Source organism: Triplophysa rosa, linkage group LG15 (assembly GCF_024868665.1).
Source record: "Triplophysa rosa linkage group LG15, Trosa_1v2, whole genome shotgun sequence".
NCBI lineage: Eukaryota > Metazoa > Chordata > Actinopteri > Cypriniformes > Nemacheilidae > Triplophysa > Triplophysa rosa.
In genome coordinates, this window is record NC_079904.1 from 5,053,202 (window position 1) to 5,080,660 (window position 27,459).

The 27,459-nt window shown below is 37.1% G+C and overlaps 3 protein-coding genes across 5 annotated transcripts; all 3 read right to left on the reverse strand.

Annotated features, from left to right (window-relative positions):
* Positions 1–525: 525 nt before the first annotated feature.
* pbk (PDZ binding kinase) lies at positions 526–3,488 on the reverse strand. Of its 2 annotated transcripts, none has more exons than XM_057353295.1 (8): positions 3,428–3,488; positions 3,203–3,276; positions 2,921–3,014; positions 2,700–2,839; positions 2,231–2,430; positions 1,990–2,119; positions 1,733–1,909; positions 526–1,647 (listed from the first exon to the last, which is right to left on the reverse strand). In XM_057353295.1, exons 2-8 carry the CDS (start codon positions 3,270–3,272, stop codon positions 1,412–1,414), a joined length of 1,047 nt encoding a protein of 348 aa, XP_057209278.1. In that variant the 5' UTR covers positions 3,273–3,276; positions 3,428–3,488; the 3' UTR covers positions 526–1,411. The 2 variants fall into 2 exon arrangements, with proteins under 2 accessions (XP_057209278.1, XP_057209279.1); XM_057353296.1 differs by having other exon boundaries at positions 3,445–3,474.
* A 1,736-nt stretch (positions 3,489–5,224) lies between these two features.
* Positions 5,225–8,392, reverse strand: slc35d3 (solute carrier family 35 member D3). Its single transcript, XM_057353363.1, has 2 exons — positions 7,189–8,392; positions 5,225–6,676 (listed from the first exon to the last, which is right to left on the reverse strand). The coding sequence occupies exons 1-2, from the start codon at positions 7,622–7,624 to the stop codon at positions 5,847–5,849; spliced, it is 1,266 nt and encodes a 421-aa protein (XP_057209346.1). The 5' UTR covers positions 7,625–8,392; the 3' UTR covers positions 5,225–5,846.
* A 120-nt stretch (positions 8,393–8,512) lies between these two features.
* Positions 8,513–27,267, reverse strand: pex7 (peroxisomal biogenesis factor 7). 2 transcript variants are annotated; one of them, XM_057353365.1, is made up of 10 exons: positions 26,895–27,267; positions 26,724–26,781; positions 26,336–26,486; positions 26,159–26,236; positions 25,786–25,894; positions 22,269–22,375; positions 21,755–21,868; positions 19,528–19,583; positions 11,977–12,076; positions 8,513–9,095 (listed from the first exon to the last, which is right to left on the reverse strand). In XM_057353365.1, the coding sequence occupies exons 1-10, from the start codon at positions 26,998–27,000 to the stop codon at positions 9,030–9,032; spliced, it is 945 nt and encodes a 314-aa protein (XP_057209348.1). In that variant the 5' UTR covers positions 27,001–27,267; the 3' UTR covers positions 8,513–9,029. The 2 variants fall into 2 exon arrangements, with proteins under 2 accessions (XP_057209348.1, XP_057209349.1); XM_057353366.1 differs by lacking the exons at positions 8,513–9,095; positions 11,977–12,076 and adding an exon at positions 18,656–19,444.
* Positions 27,268–27,459: the final 192 nt, after the last annotated feature.

The following is a 27,459-nucleotide window of genomic DNA, read 5'->3' on the forward strand; positions in this document are numbered from 1 at the left end:
ATAAATGTAAACAAACATTGAATAGTGAAACTGGGGCAAGTTCTCATAGTTTAATCCAGTGGGTACTTTTAACTAAATGTACCTTGGCTGGACATACCTGAAATTTTGTGTTATGCTGGGCATATTGTCCTAAAAGTACCTGCTATTATTATTGCAATTACAAACTTTTCAGCAAAATCTACAAAGATTAAATTTAAGTGGACAGGAAACATTCTTGTCATAGTGAAAAAAGGTAACAGCAAAGCATTGTTTTACGCATTTGTTTAAATGTATATTATTAATAAATATATAATTTATTTAGTGTCCTAATGTATTTGAACGCTAGCGCTAAAGCAAAAATATATTGGATTAAAAAACACATGTAAAAGGGCTTTGAACAATGTTAAAAACCGACGTACAACAGCATTGCCGTATTGCCTTGTAACAATTTGCCCTGTTCTTACCCACCTATATTTCAAATTAAAGTACATTTCATATGAAAAACACAGTTTTCATTTTTTAACAATTACATTATTTATTGTGAGCTACAAATTCACAATATGGCTACAGCCAAGTTAATTTTAACATTTACTAATACATATTTAAAATCAAGCATTGTATCGGGTAACATTTACATTTATTTAATACATTGCTGCTGTCTTTCCAAAACCTCACATCTCCATGTTTTATGATTTTATTTTTTCCTTAAATCATTATTTTTCACCCTTTGTTTGTCACTGGGTTTTGTAAATGTCCATAAAAAGTATTCAAATTTGCTTGGCCACTTTGTTTTGGCAACAGTATTCAAACACTTAAAAAAGTGTTTTTTTCCATTTTCTAAAAAACAGCAAATTTGGACATCCAAGGTTTTGGAAGGACAGCGACAACATGAACTTAGGCACAATGAACTTATACGAATGATCAATGAACTATTGTATTTGCATGAACTAACAAAGAAAAAAAATGCTAGTTTATGTTAGCTACAGTATATTCAGTAACCTGTTATTGGATAACATTAAATGACACTATTTTTGTTTTTAAATTTTTATCTGTACTCTTATATTAAATGGTCCTGTTATTTCTGTGCAATCTCAATGTGACCTTGTTTATAAAATTAACAACTGTTTCAGATGATGAACTCTGTCAACTACTCGTATTCATTTAATTCATATAACATTTAACCGAGCATGTGTGCAGATTTTATACAAAAGGACAACAGTTCAAATACAGAAACCATTTAATTTAAATTGCATTGCAACCACTAGACTACAGTCTCTAGGATGTCCATAAGTACACAAAAACATATGTAACAAGATTAAATAATGAACAGAAAAGTATTTACAATGTGACAAAGAAACAGTCTACAAAGTAAAATTATAGAAAAACACCAACAACATACATATTTTAGATAGACAAGGATATAGATAAACCATTAATCGATTACAATAACCTCACTGCCTTTGTCAGACAGCTGGGTGTTGGATTCCAGTGCCTGAACAATGTGAGCAGCTGAGGGTCTTTTGTGAGGGTCTTCCTCTGTACAGAGACAGAAGAGCTCCACCATCTTCTGATAACCTCCTCCCAGAGTGGATGAATCCAAGGGCGGTCGAGTACCAAGCCTTTTATAATATGCATCTTCATCGAAGTCATCCTCATCAAAGGAGTCATCTGAGACAAAGACGTGATCTGTCATAACACCACTTAAAAATGTGATTTCAATCATCTAATGGAAATAGCAGTTCCCAAACTTTACCATCATCATCATCCTCAGTGTCCAGCATCTCCAGGTGAGGAACAGCAAGAGTCATCATCTCCCACAAAGTGAGCCCATATGCGAAGATATCAGCTTTATCCGTGATGACTCCATCCTCCAGAGCTTCTTTGGGCTTCCATGGCTCGGTTCCAATGTAATGGGCCTTTGTATGACTCACTGAGGAACATGAAAAAAAGTTTAGAAACATCTAAAAGCATCATTAAAGAATGGGATGGACATAATGCTGAAATGTTTACCTTGCATGTTTTCATCCAGCGGCAGAGATACGCCAACGTCACAGATTTTGATGCTCTCAAAGTCGCCCTTTATTACAACATTGCATGATTTCATATCCCCATGCAAAAGCTTCTTCTCATTGTGCAGGTACTGAGCAAACACAATAATACATTAGTAGGAGTGTGAAACTACGCAATGACAAGAAAAGAAACATGTGAAACAGCCAGATAGCAATATTAAAAACATATGTGACATTCATACCTGTAATCCACGTGCAACATGAAGAGCCACTTTTTCAATGGTGGCCACTGGAAATGCTTGTAGGCCATCGATCTCCTCTTTGAACGATCTCCTCTTGAACGATCTCCTCTTCTCGATGAGATCGTTCAAAGACTGCTCTCCACCGTACTCCATCGCTAAACACTTAGAGCCATCCTTTGCTGTGGTAAATGCTCTAAAACCTGAGTTTGGACAAAGTAAAGATCAGTTATGTCTGAATAAAAAAAATTGAGACTTTGCTGAAAGGTTCATACTAGACTTTAATAGGCACAAATTATAGGTGCAGATTTTATTATGCAAAAAATCTAAATAATGATGCATAAACTCTATAAATAAACCTAATTATTTCTTTATGCAACATCTTATCTCTGAAAAAGGTTAGATTAAAGTAAATGGGTTGTAAATACTATTCTAAATCCAATTTAACCCAGTCAATGCACGAAATATTTACCAACAATATTGGGGTGGTGCAGGTCTTTTAAGATCGTCGCCTCATCACACAGACGCCTCTTATAGACATTCATCTGACTTTTTGCACACTTGCTGTTGATCTTCTTAATAGCCCATGGGGAATGAGCCTGCTTTCCCATCCTTATGTAAACATAAATATAAGTTTAAACTTTTCCATTTCACTAATATAGAGTAGCAATAGTGGATGAAATAAGCGTCTACCTGTCCATGAGATACACGTTGACTCCAGTTCCACAGCCAAGCTTCTTCATAAAGGGAGAGGCTGGTATGGTGACTGGGGTTCCACATGCACTGGCTATTAACAAATTACACGTTTAATACATTATTTACTATCATACTTAACATATAAACAAACAAACACGTGTGGATGGGCTGTAAAGTCGTTTCAATGACAAGGAAACCTCAAAAAAATGAAGCTAGTTTGAAATCGTAGCACAACGAACTATTGTTAATCCAGAAAATGTAACGCTTAAAAATCACTACCTGGACTTTTAACTTTTGCAGGTTTGCAAGGCGTTTTCAAGACACACGGCGATTCTTTTTTGGTCTCCATTTCCCTAAAATTGAAATATTAATTTGTTTATATTACCATTATACGAAAAACAAAACATCAATCTTTATACACAATCTTAATAAATAACAACACAACACGAGCCGATGAAACAAATAACAGTAAATATTGAGTAATGTAAAGAATTTGAATTATACTAGAGATAAACTCTCACAGCTGATGAAAATCGCGCCCGTCTTTCAAATTCAACAACTTATTTGACGTCACACGTACGTAAAACTACCGTATCTGCAAAGGGACACAACGTACGCGCGTTCTCGTTTATTTCTTCAGATCCGTTCCTACTTACATCCTAATTTTTATTAATTTTGATACAACACTAAAGTAAATATTAAATATTAAGAAAACAAACTGCTAACTGTTAGCAAACGTTTAAATGTGCCTCTAGTTTGGTTAAATGGTCTATGATTTAGGACACTGGAGAGTGTTTGGTCTACTTTCCTTCACTAGATGGCGCAATGCCATCAGGGCAGTCTTTCTCAACAAACTTCAAATGGGCCTCAAGATGACTTAAAGGCATAGTACACACAAAAATGAAAATTCTGTCATCATTTACTCACCCTCTTGTCATCTCAAACCTGTATGGCTTTCTTTCTTCTGCAGAACACAAAAGAAGATATTTTGAAGAATGTTGATAAACGAACAGCGGTGGCAGCCATTGACTTCTATTGCATTTGACACAAAACCAATGCAAGTGAATGGCTGCCATCGCTGTTCCGTCAACAACATTTTCCAGAGTATCTTCTTCTGTGTTCTGCGGAAGAGAGAAACTCATACAGGTTTGAAGTAAATGATGACAGAATTTTCATTTTTGGGTGAACTATCACTATAAATTAATTTAAAATAAGACAAAGAAGCATTAACATAAGCTCAAACAACTGAATTCATATTTCTTAGTATTTAGATATATTTTTAATTTATTACATTTTGCATGGCCAACTGTTTTATTTTACAGTTTTGAAGCTACTCAGCTGTGGAGAGTAGGAGGATAAGAAATGTACCGATTAAGCAAATATTTGCAATTCACTTCCTTCTAAGATTTGGAGAATTGCGCTCTATAAAACAGCAATTACCCAGATGCATTAGTTAATGCATAAAATGGCTTTTTTTGGTGCCTATTAAAGACATAATGTAAGCCTAGATAAAGCACAGGTGCCATGTATTTTATATTGTCATAATATTGCATGTTTGGAGAGCATTGTAATTAACAATATGTCCTGGAAATATCTGTTTGACAGTCTCACAGAACCATTGAATGTTAAATTAAACCTCCACTGGTCATATATCATATAAAGAATGGGAACACGAGCCAAAACCAAATGCAAACAAATGCTTCATCAAAAGATCACAAAGTACAGAATCACAAAGCATAACATCTTTTTCGCACACGGCTTAAAGCATGACATTAAGTTTTTATATGTTTACCTCTAAGGGCTTGTGTTATATTATCTGGCAAATTGTGTTATCATACAATGCCTTAAGCAAAATGAACAAGACAATGGTCCACGCTGTGCCTTTGCTGTGGATCTATTATCACAAAACTCATTATAAAAGCATGGTTTTCACGAGAAGTTCATGTGCTTTTACTTTGTTAATTGTCAGGCAAAAAGGAATACATTTAATGTTATTCTGTAGTTTTAGTTCAAGTTTCATTCGTTCAAGTTTATTCATTCAACAAAACTATTTTCATTCAGACATAGTTTTACAATATGTTGCTCTATTAGTGGTGATTAAAAAATATATTTTGATCATTATACTTGAGAGCAGCAGAGAAGAATTGTACTTCAGTAAAATATTACTTATATAATTTTATAATATAATATAATAAAATGTATAATATAATTTATAGTAACTTATAATATATAATTTTATATAAGTTCTTGTTCTAAAGATACTGATTTAAGTAACTTTGACACGAATGAAGTCATTTTGTTCCAAATGTATAATTCTGTGCTATATTTTGTTGAGCAAACCCTATCATCACAGACAATTATTGGTAATATAAAGATGTTTTATCGATTTAAAGCAGTAGGTGGGTAGATTGTATTATATATTGTTAAAAATGATATACAAAGATCACAATTTTGGTTTAAAGATTAAACTAATAGTGCATACTACATGCAAAAGGGAAAATGTAATGCCTTCATTTCAAGAATTGCATTCTTAGACAAAATACAGATATACAAGCACAGACACTGCGTGCATTAAAACAAATGATCATTCAAAAACAATCCAATTAATTGCGATATTTGTACTTTTCGTCTTTGTTAATTTCCAACCTGACTTTCTACCTTTGGCGAACAATATTACTTTAATCAAACAATTCATTCTGGCAAATCAATAAATAACCCTATAATTATAATTCTTGGGATTCCAGGTATACAGTATGCACATCATCCAAAATGCTATAATCCCTCTAATGTACAAACGGACCTTTTTAAAAAAATAAAGGTTTTCCATAAAACCATGTTCAGGAGAGAAAAAGACAAACATTGTTCAGACTATCGGTTCTTACCAATACTTAACATGCACATCTGACAAGCATAAAACCAATCATCAAGGACTTTGAACCTCCATATTATCAATTAATGTGTCTTTCTTTAGGAACTTTAAGGCACGGACAGATCTCCAGACCCCTAGATAACTGTCACTTAAAGATTGTCTCGTAGGCTCGCCGTCCGATGTCACCGCTGGTCTTTCAAACTCTATGGACTCTGCGACTTTATTCTCACGAACAGGACCCTGGTCCTCGCCGTCAGCCGACGTCATCAGGCTTCCGTTCGGAATGCTCTCCAGATCATTGGGAAGAGTTTCCATATCTCCATCAGGCTTAGTTGGTTCCACGTAAGGTTCTCCTGGCGGTCCCTCGTCCTTGTCCTCATCCATATCTTGGTAAGTCAACTTCTTTTGGGTTTCATAATATTTCACCACACAGTAGGTGATGGAGCCAGCTGTGTTAACCACAACACCTACCACAAACAGTTTAGTCGGCATCACGTCGTTGAAGGCCAGCATGCCCACCGTGATGGTGGCTATGCTCTTTACCACCCCAACAAAGCTGGTGGTCACGGCAGAGTTAATGTACGTACAGTGGAGTGTGGTGAAGTTCATGGCACAACCAATGAGGATGCAGGCACAGAAGATGCCTGTGATAAAGGGATTTTTCCAACCTTCATATGTCCACATCTCAATGGCGTCCATGCTTACAATGGAGCAGATGAAGAGAATAGGAGACGCCACCACTGCAATGGTATACTGGGCTGTGAGTGGACCATAATCACTGTCTGTACTTGCTTTCTGGATGAGCACCAGGTAGGAGGCATGAACGATAACAGCTAAAACGCCTGTTACGTAGCCGAAAGGGTCACCTGTTAAATCTCCAGCCCCTGAAGGAGAACAGTTAAAAATAAAACAGAACGGCATGAGAAATGTGTTTAATAGATATAAAAACACACACAATAAACCACAAGATATAAGAAATTACACTAGTTTGTATGTTTGTAATTACTATGCAGTGGAATGAGGTAATAACACATCATTTAATGTTGTTCTTGAAATGATATTTTGAGAAATGGTTTTGTGCCCAAATAATGGAAGTCAATGGGGGTCAGTGTGGTTTGGTTACCAACGTTTCTCGAAATATCTTCCTTTGTGTTCCGCAGAGGAAATAATAAAGCCATACATGTTTGGAATGACATGATGGTAAGTAAATAATGACATAATTCCTTCTTCATTCATTTAGGGTATACCTTCCCTTTAAGTGACCCCCTTCCTAATAAAAGACAAAATAAACCGAACAGTCACACCAAATGTAAAGTTTCATTATTGCATCAGCCCATCTATGTTGAAATATGTGTTAAAACTATTTATGTTCAATAAATATCCTACATATTCTTACCAGCTAATGCTGCTCCTCCGGTTGTGATTGAAACTGCCGCTATAACGCCAGGTGATGGGATCCCGTTCTTCAGAACGCACACTCCAATTCCCAACGTGACCAAAGGCAAGCATCGTTTAAACACGACATACATGGGCAAACTCAGTCCTCTGAGAGACCAGAGAGTTAATGTGGACTGCAACGTTGCTAAAATACAAACACTCGCGAAAACTTTAACTAACTGGAAGCTGAAGGGTGGTATATCTATCTTGCCCAGTCTCCTCAGCACTTCCAGTGTGAGCGCCGCAGTGCCACTGGTCAGACACTGAATTAAAGTGAGATACTTGAAGCTATAGGTCGTGATGAGAAATTTTAATAGGATATTTAGCGAGCCCGAAAAAAATCCATGCGCCACGGCCACCGAGATGCCCAACAAACGTCCTTTGCAAACTTCCATGTCTCCCTTCAGATTCTTCGCACGAAGGATGAAAAAGCAGACACCAGATCGGAACTGTTATACGGATGCTCTCCGGCAGAAATGGATGCAAAAATTGTGTTTATTCACGCACTAAAGAAAAACCCAACGTGGGCAAAAAGACCTTGGTGCAAAATGCTCAAAACTCAAAATGCATCAAGTCCAACCGGAATAAGTCCCCATAAATAAGTGAGCGAAATAAAAAAACAGAATAAACAAATCAGACAGCAACTGGTCTGTTTATTAGGAAAACAAGTACGTCCTCATAGACCGGGGGTTCCCGGCGTCTCCGTTACGTACTCGAGATCTGCGTCCACTGCGCTCGCTCGTGCGTAATTTAACTCAACACAAGCACTGGCGCTGGGGGTTACCGAATAAATGCGACACACGTCGTATCTGCCACTGTGTCCTTCTTTCTGTCCACTGCAGTCAATCCATTTACTTTAAAGTACTTTTACTTCTAGGTAGTCAGAAATAAACAATAACGCAAGCTGTACTTGAATTAGTCAAGTAATCATTTATTGATCTGCACTCATTAAAATAAAGGAGCTTTTGATATTGGCATTTTTTGGAGAAATTGTTTTCTAAAAAGAGCCATTTCTTTCTTACCTTTTATTAGTTATTTCTGTACTTTTAATTAGAACCCCTTTCCTCCAAAAAACCTTTGTGCAACAGAAAGCTTCTTTGAATGTTGAAGGTTATGTTAGGTTGTTTTAAAGAGTGTGCTTCAACATGGAACATGACTGCATTTACTCAAGTCTTAGTTTGAGCTTCAAGCTTGTTTACAGTTGCACATATTTCATATCAGTTTCGGGGATTCGGGGTCATTCCGTTAACACCTCCTCATTGATAAAGCTTTTAAAATGGCAGTCATTTTCTGTATATTTTTAATGTTTGCATATTTACAAAATTGTACAATTAGGCTAAAAAAGCACAATGACAAAATCACACTATATGAATACAGTAATTATTCAGTGCCATGATGTTCCACACTCGTGAATTTGTTAACATATCCATTGGTATTTACGTCTGAGTGTGCGACAAAATAAGATTTTACCACAGCGAAGACTGACAAATTGCATTGATTTGTCAGTTTAACAAAACAACACAGAAGGCAAACAGTATGCATTACTGTGACTACCAACTTTAAGCAAAAAGGCACTCACATTTTAGTTTGACTTTTTAGTCACTTTCAAACACCCAAAACCCTCAATATAGAAAAGTTCTAGACTGAGATTACATCCTTGTTTCTACTCCAGAATGATGAATCCCTCTGCTTGCTTTAATGGCATCATTAGGAAAAGCGCACTGAAATCTTGGCAAACTCTGCACCCGTGATTGAATCACAGCCGTATCTTACGGCATTATCTTATATCGGCACCGAGCTCTATAAGGAGGTCAGGCATGAAGGGGTGTAGATCTTTACTGTCTCATCCCAAGAACAGTCCACAACCTGTGAAAGCAATAGTCATATCATTAAAACAAGTGCATCACTTTAATAGATAGCTGAGAATATTAATAAATGCTTTTGTCATATATTGAAAGCTATACGATTATAATTCAAGTTAACGAAAAGCAGATAGCTTATGGCCTCAGTAAAATGAAGACCCCTGCTGGCTTCACTCGGCTGCTTTAGTGATGCTGAGAACGCACCCTTGATATTAGAAAACAAGAGATTGACTTGTGTGCATATGCTTCTTTTTTCGAAATGCCCAATAATGATGTTTCTCTTCCAATGAGCAAGCAAAACTGGGCACCTGAGTGAACACATTTATTTTGTTTGATGATGCTTCAAAGACTTCTTTTGCTCACGTAAAGGACACAACTGCTGTTATACAAACTGCCAAGACAGAGAACACCGAAGCTTTGTATAAAGTTCACCTTGTCCTAAACGAACCCTACCACGTGTGACAAATAACACAAATACTGAAATTATAGCATTGAAGCTACAGAAATGTATGAAACATAGATATTTGAATAAACAATTTGTTATGCAATGTGTAATATATGCGTTTTCTGAAACTTTACATTCGATTTCAGACAGTTGTTAACATTTACAGCGTGGATCGCACACACATCCTTAATATTTCATATTCATTTCATACAATGTCCCTTTTCCTTTCAATCAAATTTCAAAAGGCACAGTTCCCCCTAACATCCCCGCCTGAGGCTATTCGAAACAATATGAGAGCAATACACCGCTGCCAAAGAAAGACTCTGCTCTGTTTTATTGCAGTCTGTTTCTCTCATTAATTCAGAGCACTCCTGCAGCCATTGAGAGGAACAAGTCCTCCATTAATTACTTAACTGCAATGTGCAGAAGAGAAACTGAAGGCAGAAGGCAGCGGCGCAGGAGACTGAGTTCTGGGTTCGAGAAGTAGCGGGTGACACGGGATGCGGACGGGTGGTCAGCTGATAACACATTGTTCGGTTTAACCTGAGGCAGAGCGCAAGAATGTGACTTTGCTACTCTGCTTCTGCTCATCTCAGAAACAATATCTATTATGAGATGAGATGTGTTCTTTTATAGAAAGACATTCAAACTCCTTGTCAAAATGCGTGAACAGTGAAGTTCTGATGCATCACCTGCTGTGGGTGGATGCTGGCTACTTCTTATGAAGTATAATTACTGCGTTTGAAGGCTTCACTTTATGGCTGTACAGATGTTCAGTGTGGTGTGTAAAACTGGAAGGTGGTGATCCATCAAGCAGATGTGAATTATGTAGGGAGGTTTGTGAGGGGGCCGATGTACTGTGTGGGGGTTAATTGGGTAAACTTGTAAACCGCCCAGGTCAATTACTCACCTGATTAATCGACCAATGGCTATGCTGGCGTCCCCTACTTTTGGCCATTACTGTATACGTGCATTTAACAATGGACTTATGGGTTTGTATATTAGTCTTGACAGCAAATAGGAGAGCCCCACAAGATGGTGCGTGTGTGTGTGTGTATGTGTGTTTATGGTTGGCAGGGAACAGGGAGACTGCGGTACAAAAAAAATCTCTTCACAGTTCTTGCCCTCGCCTTGCAAGAACATCCCACGACACCTGCAGCCTGCCAACAGCTGCATTGACTCAACATGCGGATCTAACAATAAGGCACAATCTATACATAATTTTCCACTCCGGCAATTTGGCTCCGACATGCTGCGGCTCATCTCTGTCATTCCTCCGGTCGTGCACCCTTAGAGGAGACATCGTATCTTATAAGATACCAAATACTCCAAAACTGGCAAGACCTCTGTGTGAGCTTAAAAGCTTTGTGTATTAAGATTTATTGGAGACTCTACATTACCAAAATGAGATGTGAAGGCAAGAGCGAGGCATTTATAATGTTGAATGTAAAAGTCTGTAGTGTTAAAGGAAATCAACGTACAAAAACTACGGTTAGATAGATAAGGTTGTTCAAGGTTGACAATGCAAGAAAAATAGTCACTTTTTTTAAATAAATGCAAAACAGGACTGTACAAAAAATAGAGACCAAACCAAAGATTATTGTATTCTCTGAAACGACCATTTTTAAAGAAACTGGGCTTTAAAGAAGGTACCCAAAGTTAAAAATGGTACCCGAAGCTGATGAGGGGTCACTGCAGACTTCCCCCGTCAGCTCAGTGATGGTTCATTGACTGCTCTCACTTTTATTCATCACAGTGAGTGCTGGCAGCAGACAAGAGCCGATCCCCCGAGGACTGCAGCCCACATCTCAATGAGCCGAGTGCCGTCATCACTGTATTACTCTATGATTGCTTCCATTTACACGTTCGCCGAACAAAGGCCGACGTGATTGTTTCGTGAGATAGAGAGACATTTCAGGTGTCATTTCAGAAAGACCAGACTTTATAGTTTGTGTGAAAAGAAATGAACAGGAGCTTCGGAGGGAGTGTGGAAAATATTGATTCGAGTTTCTCAGTTAAGAGATGCTGTTCCATCAGAACGGATTTCACTCAAGTGGAGCGTTTACAACTAACTCAGTGACAGGACTGTGTGATACAGCTCTATGAAACAAGTCTATCTTGTGATGATATACGATGTGTATCTTGATATTTGGGATTTTCCCTGAAATGGCTTCCAACTTTAAAACTTTTATCAAGAATCAATAGTGGAAAAGGCTGAATTACACTTTACGACTTTGAAGGAGTTTATAAAATACAGCCCTAACATATCTCACGCTTTAAAAGTTGCTATTTTTCCTCCATTCATTTTATTTTGGGACATTTTGTATTCATATTACCTTGTGTTTACATTGCAAACACAAGGTACCATTCCTCAATGTGTCAAAGAACAAAACTTGGGGACGTCGCCCCCTAAGCGCTATGAGCAAGTTTGCTGGTTTACCTGGTTAGGGACGTGCAGGTTGAAATCCAGGCCGCACACAAACTCAGAGTGATGCTCCAGCGTTTCCAGCAGTGGCTGGTTCTTGGAGTAATCCCAGAATCTGTGAAGGCAGAACAGCAGAAGGCAATCATGCTAATTGAACGGCCGTTTGTCTTTTCTGACGGCCCTGCGGCTCAAAGCCCTGACGCAGCCCTGGCTCACCAGGGCCTGAATGATCCATTCAGCAAATGTAATTAAATCACCTCTCTGCAAAAAAAACCCTCCCTGGCTATAGGAAAACATTATGCAGGCATTAATACTAACATTGCCATAGAGCACAACTAAAAGATGTTATTTATAAGCACACTGGGGAGACTTGGGGTATGGAGGTTTTTATAAAGAGATATAAATCACCAAAGTGCCATCGATACAATTGGTGCATGTTAAAGGGGATGTGCAATGCTGTGTCATGCATTCCAACTTCTTTACAATGTTAAACGTGCTATCTTCTCATGCTTGACATGGTCAACTTGTCAAAAAACAAGTTGGATGTTTTACGTAGTATTTCTGTGCTCGATACACTCCCCCAAGGTTCGTATAGGTTTCTGAGAGTTTTTTTCGAACATGAAAATCCGTTACGTGACAACTTTTCTTAGTCCATTATTGGGCAATTCTCACGGAAAAGCACGCCCACGGCAAGGCGAAAGAAATAGCCCGCCCACCAGTGTTGGGTAAGTTACTCTCAAAAAGTAATTAATTACTAGTTACTAATTACATATTCAATAGTGTAATTAGATTACTGTACAAATTACTCTCTCCAAAAAGTATTTAGTTACTTATTACTTTCTATATCCTATATCAACCTTGATTAGTTAAGTGATTCAAGGATAGGCATGAAAGGGCTCTTTTAATTCATTCAAATAAATAATATTAAACTATATAAAGTAGTATTATTAACTGACCAAAGTATTACAAATGTGAGAATTATACATTAAAGCACATATTTTAAAATTAGACTTTGAATTTTGATGTCAATTCCACTATTGCACACACATATATTTCACAAGGCCCGCAGCTGCAGCTTGTTACTCTTGCGACAGTGAGAGCAGTTGAGGTGTGTTTGTTTGTTCACGACATTTCATTGATGGATGTTATATAAACGGTGGATATAACGCTGGATTTGGAGATCGTTTGAAACTGATAGATGGAGCGGTTCTGGACATGAACCGCACGTGGTAAGTCTGTGTTTTGTTGGAAATTGGTGCACACGTGCTTTAGTTCCGCCCTCCCCCCCTCGCACGCATCGTATGTTTTCGGAAATAATCGTACAGTTGTATCTGTCTTTTATAAATGTGATCAAACTAAAGACTCTACGGATATTTGAAGGCTACGATAATATTCTGTAAGTACTCAAGATTAACATTAGATATGCAGAAACTGTCTGAGTTACGGTCACTTTAAAGATTCAGAGACAAGAGGGTGCTACAAGATATGGGGCTCAGAAAACATCCAATAAAATTGTCACAAATTGTATATAGTTCAATAAACAGAATTACTTTGCCTGCAACCTGTGGGCCAAGAATTTGACAGAATTGTCGGTATAATTTAATCATCTATCATTCACAAAGTTCTACACATTGCATTTTATTTATTACGTTTACATTCATGCAATTGTAAAATACGTTTATCCAAAGTGACTTACGGTTTATTCCAGCAACCCAATGTTCACAGAATACATATTTTGTCTGGACCGACACACACTTTTAAACCAGTGGTGGAAAGTAACTAATTACAAATACTTTCGTTACAGTACCTGAGTACATTTTTAATTAACTTAAGTATAATTAAATTGTGGTACTACTTTTACTCCTACTTGAGTTGAATAAAGTATTCAACTTCGCTACATTTATTTTTCACCAAAATAAAAAGTACAACATAGACAAAGTTGCCAATGGAGAAACAGGGTGAGCTTCCGTTTGACAGGAACTTTTCAAGCTAATACATTTGTGGAGTCCAGCACTTCAGACAATAACTGACAGGTCTTATTTGGGGGCAAAACCAATCAAAACTTCCAGTTCAGCTAGGGGGCAGGGCACTTAAACCGCGCTTTGACATTTAATCACTGCCACTTTGAATTAGCAACACTAACGTTTTTAGTTAATGTATGCAAACTTTGCTCATATTCTGATTGTAAATTGTGATTTAGTTAGCTCCTGAAATGGGTCATACCATTGATATTACCAGAGAACTGAGCAGCTGAGGTAAATAGAAAACTTGGCTCATACAAGGACGCAATTATTGCATTTACAGAGCGAGGACAATGTAAGTGTCTAACATAAATAACTCGCTGCTCACCATAGTATGATGCATAGTTAGAGAAACGTACTAGTCTGACCCTAGCTAGTCAAGACTAATTCACAAAAAAATGGTTGCAATAAATCCGTTCAGACTGATTTAATGTCAGATTATTGACGTACATAATATAAATTGCATATGAAGACTGCTTTTGCAATTGTGTTTTGCTCTTTTGTTTTATTTCAAGATGTTTCATTCATTCGCAATTTTTATTTAACTCGCAGGGATTCCCCTAGGGTTCTAGCATATGTAGGTTTATGAGCACTTTTAAAAAGAAAATGCAGTGGAGGGTCACTAAACTCTGCCTACTCGCGGTGAGTTGTGCGCAGTGTTGGGTAAGTTACTCTGAAAAAGTTATTAATTACTAGTTACTAATTACATATTCAATAGGGTAATTAGATTACTGTACAAAGTACTCTCTCCAAAAAGTATTTAATTACTTATTACTAATTACTTTTTATATCCTACCTCAACCTTGATTAGAAGTGATTCAAGGATAGACATGAAACAGCTCTTTTAATTCATTCATATAAATAACATTTAACTACATAAAGTATTCTTATTAACTGACCAAAGTATTACAAATGTGAGAAGAATACATTAAAGCATATGACTTAAGTGGAAACTTCTTTGTATATATTACACCGTATTTAGTTTAATTACATCATAAGTAACTGTAATTAAATTACAGAAAAATAAGAGTAATCCCTTACTTTACTTTTTCAGGAGAAAAGTAATTAAATTACAGTAACTAAATACTTAGTAACTAGTTACACCCAACACTGGTTGTGGGTAATATCAGCCGTTAGAGTGTGCATCATTCTGCACTTCGAATTTCTACCGGTAGTAGAAGATCATCCGGGAATCTTTGGAATACTCTTTTCAACATACTTTTCAAATACTATTTAGGACGGATAGTATGCGAATTGGGACGTAGCACATGTGTAAATGGTACTTCTTTTGTGGGACGTGCGGCGCTTATTTGGAGTTTCTGCACGAGAGCGCCCTCTGGCTTTCGGATGTGGTGGCATTTAACCGTAACTCGTTGAGAAACTGTGCATAAGAATCGCACGATTAATCGTGACAGCCCTATCATTTTGTTTCTATCTGTGAACTATTAACAATATTTCATATTTCAAAGTTCATATTCACTTTTAAGCAATAGTAATATTTGTACTTATGAAATGTTCAAAAAAATGTTTTAAGTGATGATCCTCTTATCACAATTTTTATGTGTCTTGTCATGCTGTCAGTCTTTCACATTGCTGTTGGATGACTTTATGTCACTCCTGAGGTTTGATTTTATTCAACAGACAATTGAGTTATTGTAAAGTTTGAAATGTATCTGATCCACTTGCCTTTAAAACCAGACAGGTTATAAAATCATACCTAGTTAATTTAACAGAGCAATCTGAGCAAACTATCCTCAAAACGCAAGACATAGAAAGGTTCCCAATACAAAGAAGAAAACAATAGAGAAAAATCAACATCCCTGCCTAGTTTTTAAATAATACACACACCGCGACATCATTTTCCCATTGTACTCAATACAGTACCAGCACGTAAGTATGAAGTGCCGTCATAGCAACTCAGAAAAGGCAGCTGTTGGGTATGAAAGAGGACACCTTATCTCCTTTAAACCAGAAGTGACAGATCTCAAAGAGCGACTGAGTGGACCGGGTTAGGTAAATAGCAAAGTGTGTGTGGCATCAGGTGGCTCTCTCTGAACGTCAAGCCTTTAAAAAGGTTTTGTATTTAAATAAACACCTTTGTGTTTTAGCCGCAAGCGAACAAAGCAGATTCCTATTTATTCATCTTCATGTGGAAATCATTTCCGGTTTGCATCTACACAACGTAAAGCTTAAAGGTAAGATTAATTGCGACGTATGAGTTACCACTCTGTTCAAACAACAAATTTCCGGTATTAAAAAGAATTGATTTCTAAGGGAGCAAAACCAAAGTCTAGTTCTAAAGTTAATTGCCTATAATTCATGTTAAATGAGCCGAGTCTGCTAACAAGACTGCGGTTGAAACTTATGTGAGGAAATGTGACATGTTTTAGGTCAAAACTAATTTCAAACATTTAAGCAAAAGCTTTAGATCAAGGGTTCATAAAGATGTCTAAACAGTCCAATAAACCTTTTAATCATTATCCTACAAACTGGCAATGCTAATTTCCGTGACTGACATTCGTGAGTAAATTTGGCAACACAAGCCCCTGGGCTTAAATAAACACATCATGTTTTAACCACGAGGTGACAATCACCACCTGCAGGAAAATCAAACTCGCCTCTAACAAGACCGTTTATAGCAACGGCTGCACACAAAGTCAATTCTCATTTTCAAAGCTTGTCAGTACAGATAAAGCACTTTCAGTGATCTTTCTTCAGATAACAGTCAGGGAAAAACCTGATCAATTGACCCGAGACAACACTCTGAAAGACATATATACTGTACAGTGCCTTGCAAAAGTATTCATCCCCCTTCATTTTTATCACATTTTGTTATGTTGCTGCCTTATCTTAAACTACTTTAAATTAAAAAAAAAAACATTAATCTACACGCCATGCACAATAATGACAAAACAAAAAAACAGGTTTGTGACAACTTTGGAAATTTATTAAACTGAAATAAGTACATTGCATTAGTATTCATACCCTTTTCTAGGACACTTGATATTTAGCTCAGAAGCATTAGTTTTGCTTGTTGGTGTTTATACACTTCGAGTGGAGTTAACCTGTGCCAAATTCAATTGAATAAGTATGATTTGGAGCGGCACATACCTCTCTATAAAGGGTGCAACAGCTGAAAATGCATATCAAAGTGAAAACCAAGACATGAGGTCAAAAGAACTGCCAGTAGAGCTCTGAGACAGGATTGTATCAAGGCACAGATCTGGGGAAGACTTCTGAAAACAATCTGCTGTATTGAAGGTTCACAGAAGCATGTAGCCTCCATTAATCCTCAATGAAAGAGGTTTGGAACCACCAGATCAACAAATCTTTCAAACTGTCAGAAACAAGATTCTCTGGTCTGATGAAACAAGATTCTCTGGTCTGATGAATCTCAGTTTCATGCATCATGTCTGGAGAAAACCAGGCACTGCTCAACACCTGTACAATAGCGTCTCAACAGTAAAGTGTGGTTTAAACAGCATCATGATGTGGGGGTGTTCTTCAGCTGCAGGGACTGGGGAATTTGACAAAGTAGAAGAAAAGCTCAACGGCACAAAATACAGAGATAATGATGATGAAAACCTAGCCCAGAACATTCAGAACCTCGGACAAGGCATCTCCAACATGACAATGATCCTAAGCACACAGCTAAAACAATGCAAGAGTGGCTTATGGACAACTCCGTCTATATCCTTGAGTGGCCCAGCTAGTGCTTGAACCCAACTGAACATCTCTGTAGAAAACTGAAAATGTCTGTCTACTGATGATCTCCATCCAACCTGACAAGTGTTTGAGAGGATCTGAAGCATGGCAGAAAATTGCCAAATGCAGATGTGTAAAGCTTGTCACATCATACCCAAAACGATTTGAGTCTGTAAAGGTGCTTTAACCAACTACTGAGTTAAGGGTGTGAATACTTATGCAATGTACTCATTTTATTTTCTTATTTTTAATAAACTTGCAAAGTTCTACTAAGTCACAATTCTGTTTTTTGTTTTGACATTATTGTGCATGGCATGTAGATTAATGTAAAAATAATCATTTAAAGTAGTTTAAGATAAGGCAGCAGCATAACAAAATGTGAATAAAATGAAGAGGGATGAATACATTTGCAAGGCATTGTAAGTGCATAACGTCAAAAGTTTGTACATTTAGCTTGTTTTACAGACTTTATTTCCTAAATATTAAATTATTTTCTGTGGTACAGCTTAACCTGGCACATTGCTTCAAGACTACATAACTCAGAAATGAGAAATATATATCTGACAGCATTCTACAAGCGTTCTAAATCTGCAGTGCCGTGTCAGATTTAATACAAAAGTATTCGTCCCCCTTCATTTTTTTCACATTTTGTTATGTTGCTGCCTTATCTTAAACAATTTAAAATTTTTTAAAAAATTACATTAATCTACACTCCATGCACAATAATGACAAAACAAAAAAACAGGTTTGTGACAATTTTGGAAATTTATTAAAAATTAAAAACTGAAATAAATACAGTACATTGCATAAGTATTCATTCCCTTTTCTGGGAAAAAAGTTCGTACATTTAGCTTGTTTTACAGACTTTATTTCCTAAATATTAAATTATTTTCTGTGGTACAGCTTAACCTGGCACATTGCTTCAAGACTACATAACTCAGAAATGAGAAATATATATCTGACAGCATTCTACAAGCGTTCTAAATCTGCAGTGCCGTGTCAGATTTAATTCCTATTAACGGTTTCTGAGATTAAGAGAGCGAATTTGCATTAAATCTAAGAAGAAAATCAATGTTTTTTTCAACCAGTTTTATCAACTAGGCCAGGCAGTTCCAAAAGAATAAAGCCATCAAGAATGGTTTAGTATCAAAGACGAGATCTCTGTTGCTGAAAAGCAGTGACGTTTGCCTTGCTACAGTGACTTCTGATTATCTGACTCTCATATATGCAAAAATGAGCTCCACGCTCGATAAAAACACAACCACGCGCTAAATGAATGAAATACCCTCCGCAACGGTTATAAACTGCTCTACCCTAAAATGAGATCAATGGGTTTTACAACCGTATTTAATAGCAAAGAGCAGCGTTTATTGTCATCTCGCCAGCACTGCAGACTTGACCATTCATCGAGAGAAAAACACTACAATTTAGAAATATGAATACTGTCATCTAAAATGTCACTTGGAAACATCCTCGGCATATAATATGGTTGAGTAAATTTCGATAGGACAGCCAAAAGATTATAGAGAAGGTCTTTAGAAATGAGAAGTCCCACAGTATGAGAGTTTTTTTGATGGATGATGTATCATTTCAGAAAGAAAATTACAATATTCTTGTACTTCTTCAAGAGCTCAGTGTAGGACTGTAAGCAGATGTCAGATCTTTATAATCATCTTTGTGAAGGAAGGGAACACCCGCAGGAAAGAGACAGCATGGTAATTGATCCAGTAAAACTACACAGTGTGGCACACTCCATCCTACCACATAAATCTGATGAGAAATCGGTTCAAAAAGGCCTTCAATCTTGGTTTAAAGTGCCAAAGATGAATATTTCACTCACCTGACTGTGAAATCATATGAGCAGGATGCCAAAACGGTCTGGTAAAATGGGAAGAACTAGAAAAGACAAATGAAAGAGAAGTGAACGTACAGTAGTTGGCGAAAATAATTGCCATAGACGTACTGAAGTCGAAACATGCTGACGTCTTAAACAAGCGCCCTGTATTAAAATAGTAAATGCTGGCCAAGAACTGTTTGGTTATAAGCATTCTTCCAAATATCTTTCTCTGTGTTCATCACAACAAAGAAATTTATACACATTTGGAACAACTCGAGTAAATGATGACAGAATTTTATTTTTGGGTGAACTGTCCCTTTAAATACGAACAAAAACTAAATGAGGTAAAATAATCAGAGCACTCTCATTTAAAATCTATGATTAAATCTTTGCCTAAACTCCATTTATTTTTTGAAATGCATAGTAGTTTATTAGAATTGCTGATATAGGACGTTCCCCAGGCGAAGTCCGAATGAAAAATCTATTCTTGTTAGCAGAATAAAAAAGTGATCAACTTTAAAATGAGATTGTTGAGATCTATCTATTAATGAACTCTCACACTCTTTAAGATCTCAACTGAATGAACAAGAAATATTAGTCTCAGATATTCCCTTCTCATGAGCAGGAGAGGTTTTTTCATAATCTGCAGAACGTTAAATGATGAAGACAATGACCGGAACTCTTCATCCCTGATGTGGGAAGTGCAATGAACGAAAATGACACGATAATCATATAATACGAATACACAATGATCATTTCAAAGCCATTTGATGATATGATGACATTGAACAACACACAATCTCACGGTTCACAGCTCTGCTGTATTATACCCCTCAGAGCAAAACCATCAACGTAAAACAGCTTGTTTTTTTTTATTCTGATCCTGCCTGAGCAGTTTTTTTCCTCATAGCTCATGAATGGCTAGCAAATCATTTGCTTTTTTCCTAGAGTGTTTCTGTTTATCAGTCACCGTTGGACATTTTAATATTTTAACACTGAATCACACAAGATTTTCTTTGGCTTGGAAGATTTTGTTTCATTTGAAGACATCTTCCAACTGGCTTTAGAGTCACTTATGGCTTCTGGAAAATCGTAGCCGAGATGTCATATGACAATTTTTAACAGTGGCTTCTGTTTACAACTCTCCCACAAGGCTGTGACTGGTAACTGGCTATGTTTGGGGCATATGACAGGCAGCAGACTAGTTGGGTGCAGGGTGCACTGAACTCTGGGTTATCCTCGTAAGTGGTGCCAATTTGTAAACACGTTTTGTCCAGTTTAATTAAACACATCCCTAAGGAAAACCGTTTACTTAAGGAAATCCATAGCTGTCACAGACAGCACAGAAACGCACAGAAGCTTGTGACTCATTTATGTAAAACAAGACTTGTGAAGTTAATTTAAATCAAAGCAATGATCAAGCTAATGTGACACTGAAACGCGGAAGTGCACGTAAGAAAAGTTTAAAGGTCCAATGTGTCATTTTTTTAGAATCTTTAGAGAGAAATGCATTATAATATACATAACTATGTCTTCAGAGGTGTATAAAAACCTTACAGAATGAAGCGTTATGTTTTAGTTTTGAATGAGCTATTTCTATCTACATACAGTACATGGCGAGTCTCTTTATATGCAATTCGTCATGTTGTTTCTACAGTAGCCCTAAACGGACAAACTGCTCTAGGGTGCATGAATCGTAAATATGTTATCTCCTTCAGCAAAGAAGCGAAAACGTAACGATATCTTAGTCCTCTGTCAGCCTCCGTAGTTTGTTGCAATTCACAACCTAAATTTCATACACTGGCCCTTTAAGAACTTAAAGGGATACTCCACCCAAAATTCTGTCAGGAATTACCCCCCCCAGTTGTTCCAAACCTGTATAAATTTCTTTGTTCTGTTAAACAAAGAAAGATATTTGGAAAAATGTTAGCACCTGACATTTCTGGGACATCACTGACTACCATAAAAGGAAATATTAATTTAAAAAAAATTTAATTAAAGTTTGCTTTCCGAAAATCTTTAAAATATCTACAGATATACTTTAACAGAACAAAAAAAATTGGTAAAAAATTGGTAAAAAAAATGGTAGTCAATGACGTCCCAGAAATGTTAGTTGCTAACATTTTTCCAAATATCTTTCTCTGTGTTCATCAGAACAAAGAAATTTGGGAACAACTTGAGGGTGAGTAAATGAAGACAAAATGTTCATTTTTTTTAAACGTAAATGTACCTTTACTCTGCGGATGGCGTAAGAATGGCTTATCATCTCAGCCAAAGGATGCCGGACGTTTCGCAGGTCCCATACACGAAGACTGCAGTCTACGGCTCCGGTGACTAGAACATTCTGACGACACAAAGGAAAGTCAGCATGAACTGAACGCAACAGCTAGACAGTCATTATTATGCACACCACCTCAGATGACAGATGGCTATGTTCCAAACGGAATGCCAGAATATTACATATTGTGTATACAGTCTACATAGTGGTCTACTTTATATTGCCTTTATTTTGCAACATAGAGCAAATAATTTATCTGTACATTGTTCTAAACAAACTTCCTATCTTAAACAGATTGTGAAGATTCACATGCACTTATTATAACCGTATTATATTTACCTTCATTAGGTGCTCAGAGATAATTCAATACACAATAGAATGAGAAATAAAAAAAAGACATTCAATTCACATTTGTACCAAATTACACTAAATAGTCTTTGTGGTGACTAATTTGAATAATACTTACCTGGTCATATTTGCACCAATCACAGCTCAGTATTTCGGCCTTGTGCGCAGGAATGGCCAGCCTGCACCCTCCTGCCTTCACATCCCAAACTCGCAGGGTCCCATCCCCTAGCAACAGAGACAAGCTTTAAGTCTCATGTGCCATACATTTAGATCGTCAAAAGAGGCAAGAAAAATTCTCAATTAAATTCCCACCCTGCTCTCTCCGCAGGACCCCGCGAACCATAACGTTAATTTCAAGGGCCACTCAGCAGAAATGGACCCAGGGCGGGAGGGACCCATTTTGTGCCAAGACACTGCGTCAGTTCTCCAATGTAGCGCAGGCCATGGATTTCAACAGGGAATCTCTTTACACTTGGTGTCTCTGACCTTCTGCAACTTTAGAATTCACCGCAAACCACAGGAAAAGGCTCAAGAGTTGGAACTCAAAGCTGGTTGAATTGGCCCAAGCTAATTCCTTGGTGGAACAATTTACTATCTTTATTTTTAATCATAAACACTACCGAATACAAAGACTGCATGCCATGAACACCACATAATTGTATTGCTCAAATGAAAATCTGTATCTGGTATATACACAATACAGTTCAAAGATCAATGGAGGCCATGAATCTAAACTGCACAACGCTAAAAACAGCACGATCCAAATGTTGCATTTATTGATCATCCAATAGATCACAGTTCAAATGAATATCACTACTTTGGTTAATTATCTCAGGATGCTTATGGCCATGACTATTGATCTGGAGATCTGTATCTGATGGAATAAATAAAAGGCACGCTGATGCGTGACCCACAGGGAATTCCTGTCTGTTCTGCACACAAAAAATAAATTAGGGTTGTACACAAATACGCACAATGTTACTCAAGTAAGATTTTTTTCAAATCTATCTTTTAAACGTTCTCCAACATGGTTCCATTTTTGTAATGTGCTGTCATACGGACATTAAGATAAAGTGCAAGTGGAGCCGGAAACAATTATGTAATTTAACGGATGGTTTAATTCCAATATGTACAATACAGTACACTTGTGTCAGAGACAGTCGGAGCAATATTGCCAGAAATGTCAGTTTACCGTCATTTAGCTTCAACACATGTTAAGACAATAACAAAACATAACCTGCAATTTCAGGTTTTAAACAGAGATGGCGATATAGAGGTAAAAGTTACAGATTGAAGGTACAAGATTTAACAGCACTGTAAGTAACAAACTAAACAACTGAAAAAACTTGTGAAGTCATACAAAGATCTTAAATGTGTGTGAGGGACGTCTTGTAGATGTAAAGATAAAAAAAGTCTCAATTTGCATTAGCTGCAATGACCTCAGTGCAGACGTTTAATAATAACTTGATTTGTGTCTCATTCTTGGCACTACTGCTTTAATTACAGCAGAATGGATATCTTGCTGACATTGTTGGTGTATAAGCGATATGCTTTTAAGATGTCCTGCATTCTGGGCAAAGATGTCAGAGTTCTTGCGATCACTGCACAAAGAGGGGAAAAGGTGGAACCTCTGATAAGAGTTCCCAGATTATCTAGAGGTGCTGAAACTGTCTTTTCAAAGCAGAGAGTCAGTCATGTAGTCTCTGTTGATTATATCATCTGTTGAGCAGATGTCGCATGGCAAAAAATAGAAAATCAACATAAGAACATTTTACAACTCATTAACAACCGGTATGAGATTCATTTGCAATACCAAGGCTGAATAATATACAACTGTTGATTTATCCATCTTGTAGAAACAAAATGTAATCATTTAGAATGAGAATTTAAAGGGATAGTCTCCGAATTGATGTTATTTTTTTCATGGTAAAAATCTATTTCAGTCACTATTCACTTTTCATTGTATCTTTATTCCATAGAATGAAAGTGAATGGTGACTGAGAATGTCTCTTACATTTTTGCCCAAAATCTTCTTTGCTACAGATTGAACATTAGTCATACAAGTATTGAACAATATGATGGTGGTAAACGGTTAGCAACATTTTCATTTTTGTGTGAACTGTCCCTTTAAATAACATCAAATATGAATACCCATCAAGATTGAAAGAAACATGGATGTTAACGCATAAAAGGGATAGTTCACCCAAAAATGAAAATTCTGTCATTTACTCACCCTCAGATTGTTCCAAACCTGGATCAATTTCTTTGTTCTGCTAAACACAAAGGAAGATATTTGGAAGAATGTCAGTAAATAAACAGATCTCATCCCCCATTTACTGCCATAGTAGGGAAAATAAATACTAAATACTATAGGTTTGGAACAATCTAAGCGTAAACTATTCCTTTAAAACAGAACCTCTATCTATGCAGATAGTTACAGATACAACCAGCCATCTGAAAAAGATGAAAACAGAGTTGGAAAGGTAGTGACCACTAAAAGTAAAAAGTCTAGTGTTGGCCTTTAGCTCATATAGGTTTTTTCTCTAACCTATGCATCTTTGCTGAAGCGGCATTTCACATAAACCTTTTTCTCCACGATCATATTGAGCATTGCCACGGTGCTGGGGTTTAGTATTGATTTTCAGACATCTCATTACACATGTGCTGTCAACATTTAATAGCAGAAGAAAAGGGTCCTCCATCAGCAGCTCCAGAGGAGGGCTGAACTCAATCCAGAGGAACATGGGTGAGATTTTATGTATGTGATCCTTCAGGGAACCATAGATGGGCTTTAAGCGTGTATATGCATTCATGTGCAGTCATTAACATCATTGGCTTTTATGCTCTGTGAGTGCTAGACTCAATGAAACCATTCTTGCATAAAATGCAATAGTGATTGACAAATCATATTTATCAACAAACAACATTGGCCCCCACTGACTTCCCTTGTATGGAAACAAAACCACTAAGACATTTCTCAAAATATATTCTTTTGTGTTCCACAGAAGAAAGAGTCAGGTTTGGAATGACATTATTTATTCAATCACGACAGAACATCTTACACAAACAAAACGGCGCAAACCATACGAAAACAGTCGATTATTTAAAGATTTCTAATATGAATGCGTTATGAATCTACAAAAAAATCCAAACGAAACAAGCATGTTATTATTTTGTGAACTTAGGAAGCTCAAGAGGACACTCATTGTTCGCTGCTGACCTCAAGGGATGAATGATGGTACTACCAGTTCAGGTTTAAGAGAACTGCTCTATTTGCATATTTTGTAAAGGAGAGGGAGGACAGGGACATACGAGGAGAGGCTCTGACACAAATTATACTTTGGAATTCAATGCCCTCTACTCTATAATTTGCTTGTAATGCAATTTTAAAGGCACATTTAGTAATGAACACTCTGCGACATGCATGCAAGCATCATACAGAAATGCGCATTTTTATTTGTCGATTCCATTATTCACCATCAGCCAGTAATTTATTTCATGAATGGTGTCCCATAACAGAGGGGTTACTGAAATTAGCTGTGTGAGTAGTTGAACCGAAGATCATGTCAGCCCCCATAAAAAAGTATTTTTATGTAAGCGCATATTCTTTTAGTGTGTGCACTGTTTGGACTCACCTGAGGCTGAAGCAAAGCATGCTGGCATATGAGGAGACCAGACGGTGCTGTAGATGACGCCTTCATGACCCTGGAGGGACACAACTACCTGACATTGTTCAGGATCCCACTGTGGAAAATATAAGCATCATAATCAAGAAAGACATTTTTTCACATCAGTATGTGGAAAAGGCATCTATCTTAAAAATTGGATTTGTTTGGTTACTAAATGACTTTTGATTCCAGTGGAATCAGGCTGGTTTCAGCCACACATAACAGTAGCCACAAATTGTGTTTTTCCATGTTTCGAGCCACAGTAAAAGCCTTTTATATCACTTTTTATATCACCTTTTGCATCTTTTACAATGTAACTCCTCAAATACACCACACTTACCACTTTGGCTGTATGGTCCCATGATCCTGACACCACTAGATTCTCCCCCCGCGTCTGACTCCAATCTACCGCATACACCTGTAAATTTGCAGTTAGAATGTATTAAATATAAGGGGAAATAAAGTAGAACAAGCAGTTTTCATGTGTGCTGTTTTTGGAGTTACGAGCAAAACTGACCTCTTGTGTGTGACCTTTCAGCACCTGCAGAAGACCTTGAGGATTGGCCGTGTCCCAGATCTGCAAAGATCCATCACCTCCTCCCGTTACCAAAACATGTTCATTGTTCTCACTCCACGTCACATCGAAGAGCCCATCATTCCAGTCAAAGCTGCCCAGGTGACCAAAACATTTCAACCTTTAGTGAATGATCAATGACATTTGACTGACCTTAATTTTGGTCACTTTACCCAACTGGCCCAAAGGTCGCAATTTTCAGTGGATTTATGTTTTCTAATGAAGGCATTTGTACATTTTCATGTCTTTATTTCTATTATGCACATCAATTCTGCATTACAATTTGACGTAGATGAACTGTAATAAAAATGTACAGTAACAGAAACATCACCTCCTCACAACTGAAATATTTTCCTCACTCTGCTCCAGCACAAGAAGTGTCCCACATCCTAAAAGACAAAGAAAAATAGCACTAAACCATCTGCATTTATGACAATCATGTATGCTTACACGAATAAATGCAAGACACTGATATTTAGATTAGATTTAGATTTAGATTTACCTGCTATTCCATAATACTGAGATGAAGCGCACGCGACTGTAGAAGGCAGAAAAGGTGAAACATCCACCGCATATCCATGACGCCCTGGAGATCTGAAGGACTTCATACTCACTAATCTCTTGATGTGTGGTAAAGTCTTTTAGGTCGTTCACATCATTTTGTCACGATTATTTTTCTCGCTTGTTTCTTCGTGGTACAGCGCACTTATCGACAACAAGGAGATGTTAAAACGTTCCCACCGATCGGAGCTATTCAAGGGGCAAACAAGAAATGCGTTTTTAAGGTAAACAAACTTCGCATAAAACACGTGTGTGTCACTTGGAGTTTGTACTTGTACTTGTCTTGTGTAGCCGTTTACTTCCGTGTTTTGGCAGGCGACGGGAACGCAACGCTGTGATTGGTCCGACGACGGTGACGTACTGGCAGGTAGGATTGATTTACAAGACGAAAATAAAATAACTGATATAAAAACAAAAGTCGTATCAATCTTGTTAATTTTTGTTTTTGTTATTAATCTTTATAAATTCTAAATATCGCTTTTATTCACAAATGCCTAGTGAAACTT

What these genes read in the sequence shown, in the direction of transcription:
- slc35d3 (XM_057353363.1), bottom strand. Translation starts at nt 7,624, where the DNA reads ATGGAAGTTTGCAAAGGACGTTTGTTGGGCATCTCGGTGGCCGTGGCG. An exon ending in CGGAGGAGCAGCATTAGCTG is followed by an intron (nt 6,677 to 7,188) that starts GTAAGAATATGT and finishes GTTCTCCTTCAG; the next exon opens with GGGCTGGAGATTTAACAGGT.
- pex7 (XM_057353365.1), bottom strand. Translation starts at nt 27,000, where the DNA reads ATGAAGTCCTTCAGATCTCCAGGGCGTCATGGATATGCGGTGGATGTT. An exon ending in GGGACCATACAGCCAAAGTG is followed by an intron (nt 25,895 to 26,158) that starts GTAAGTGTGGTG and finishes TATTTTCCACAG; the next exon opens with TGGGATCCTGAACAATGTCA. An exon ending in ATTGGTGCAAATATGACCAG is followed by an intron (nt 21,869 to 22,268) that starts GTAAGTATTATT and finishes TTGTGTCGTCAG; the next exon opens with AATGTTCTAGTCACCGGAGC.
- pbk (XM_057353295.1), bottom strand. Translation starts at nt 3,272, where the DNA reads ATGGAGACCAAAAAAGAATCGCCGTGTGTCTTGAAAACGCCTTGCAAA. An exon ending in GCACCACCCCAATATTGTTG is followed by an intron (nt 2,431 to 2,699) that starts GTAAATATTTCG and finishes GTCCAAACTCAG; the next exon opens with GTTTTAGAGCATTTACCACA. An exon ending in ATGTTGCACGTGGATTACAG is followed by an intron (nt 2,120 to 2,230) that starts GTATGAATGTCA and finishes GTGTTTGCTCAG; the next exon opens with TACCTGCACAATGAGAAGAA.